Genomic DNA, 1,600 nt, shown 5'->3' with positions numbered 1-1,600 from the left:
GTTTAAGAAAAAAAACATTACCAACACTATAGAAAAATCCATCCATCCATCCATCCATCCATCCATCCATCCATCCATCCATCCATCCATCCATCCATCATCTATAACCACTTCCTTACAGGGTCACGGAGATCACTGGTGCCCTTATCCAGCAGTCACAGTGTGAGGGGCGGGTACACCTGGACAGATCGCAAGTCGGTTCGGTTCGATATTTTAATCCCACGGTTCAATATTTTTTCGATACAAAAAAGAGAAATTTCCATGCCCCTTTTAACTTGTAATTTATTTAAATTAATTTTGAACATTTGTTTAACCTCAAAAGTACAGTTTTTAAATTAAATGTTGCTGAAACAAGAAGTTTCTCAGTGGATCTGCACTCAAAAATGCGACATTATCAGGACCAACTGAYCTCTAAAAAAGAAAAAGCATTAAGTCCTGTTGACACAGCAGTCCTACACACTGTTTATCATGAGTAAAAATGTCTTACATCAKGTATTGAGGACTCCTCAGGTGGTTCAGTCCTTGTGTCCGCTAAAAACTGGACTACTGTGGACACAAATATAATTATAATACATTTATACAAGATTTAATACAATTAAAATGTAAATACATTCAGATAGTTAACATTTTTATTGCAAGTGTAGTTTTAGAGTTGCTGCAAAAATAAAAACTAAAATCATTTAAATAATTAAAAAAACTCACAGCAACTTGTATCTGAAGTAACAGATGAAACAGCTGTGGAGCTGGGTGCTGCTGCTGCTGGTAGTGGTGGTGGCCTCAGCCAGGTTGGAGGAGTAACAAACTGGACAGTAGAAGGTGTGGAGCTGGATGCGGCTGCTGCTGGTGACCACATCCAAGTTGGAGGGGCAACAAACTGGACAGGAGCAGGTGGGTAACTGGCTGCTGCTGCTGCTGCTGATGGTGGCACAAGTGTGGCAGGTGTGGAGCTGGCTGCGGCTGCTGATGAYGTGGATGACTGAAAGGCAGCATCAGTTTCCTCTGTCTCAATGGTGGCCAAAGTCATATCAAGAAACTCCTCCTCAGCTTCAGTAAAACCTTCATCCACCTCGACATCTGTGGTCTCTGATTCTTCAATAGCCACTTTGTAGTCCTGAAGAACTTTACCAGTTTGCTGGTATAAATATTCTACTCCGAGAAGTTCACCTGCCAAATACAATATGGAATCAGTAAATAATTTGCAGCATGCAGTAAAGGCTGGGTCGTTTCAGCACCATCTGGTTTTAAATCAACCTGTGTAGGCAGACGTTGTTGAGGCCCTTTCTCAGAATGTTGTTCTTCTTTCATGGCAATAGCAATTCTGCCAGAAGGAAACATCTCCATATACTCCTTGAAGCACACTTTGTTTTCTGCGTGTGCTTTCCAGTCTTTGCTGCCACCAGTGGGGTCCCTTTTCATGGCAGCTACCAGGTAAGCAGCATACCCCAATGCATTTTCAAGAACCCACTTAAATGTCTGCCCACGGAAGACACCAAACTGAATTTCAAAGAAACCCAGCAAGTGTTTTCTGTTTGCTGGGTCTCCATGGTTCTGCAGCACAAGTGTTTTGGCCTTGTCCAACACTGCCTCCGGAGACATCGGT

General features: G+C 42.5%; 2 protein-coding genes across 2 annotated transcripts; both read right to left on the bottom strand.

The window, feature by feature from the left end:
• Positions 1-392: 392 nt before the first annotated feature.
• Positions 393-1,165, bottom strand: LOC106526520 (programmed cell death 6-interacting protein; the record flags this gene model as incomplete). Its single annotated transcript, XM_014021143.1, is given in 2 exon segments — positions 393-546; positions 703-1,165. Coding segments are annotated over 2 exon segments (543 nt in total), but the record flags the coding sequence as incomplete, so codon positions are not given.
• Positions 1,166-1,198: 33 nt separating this feature from the next.
• LOC106526519 (uncharacterized) lies at positions 1,199-1,600 on the bottom strand (the record flags this gene model as incomplete). The annotated part of the gene is given in 1 exon segment (XM_014021142.1): positions 1,199-1,600. A coding segment is annotated over 1 exon segment (402 nt), but the record flags the coding sequence as incomplete, so codon positions are not given.

The sequence above is a fragment of the Austrofundulus limnaeus genome, unplaced genomic scaffold, assembly GCF_001266775.1.
Source record: "Austrofundulus limnaeus strain Quisiro unplaced genomic scaffold, Austrofundulus_limnaeus-1.0 Scaffold279, whole genome shotgun sequence".
Classification (NCBI taxonomy): domain Eukaryota; kingdom Metazoa; phylum Chordata; class Actinopteri; order Cyprinodontiformes; family Rivulidae; genus Austrofundulus; species Austrofundulus limnaeus.
The sequence above is the reverse complement of the archived record's forward strand: the minus strand, read 5'-3'. Positions and strand labels throughout refer to the sequence as shown.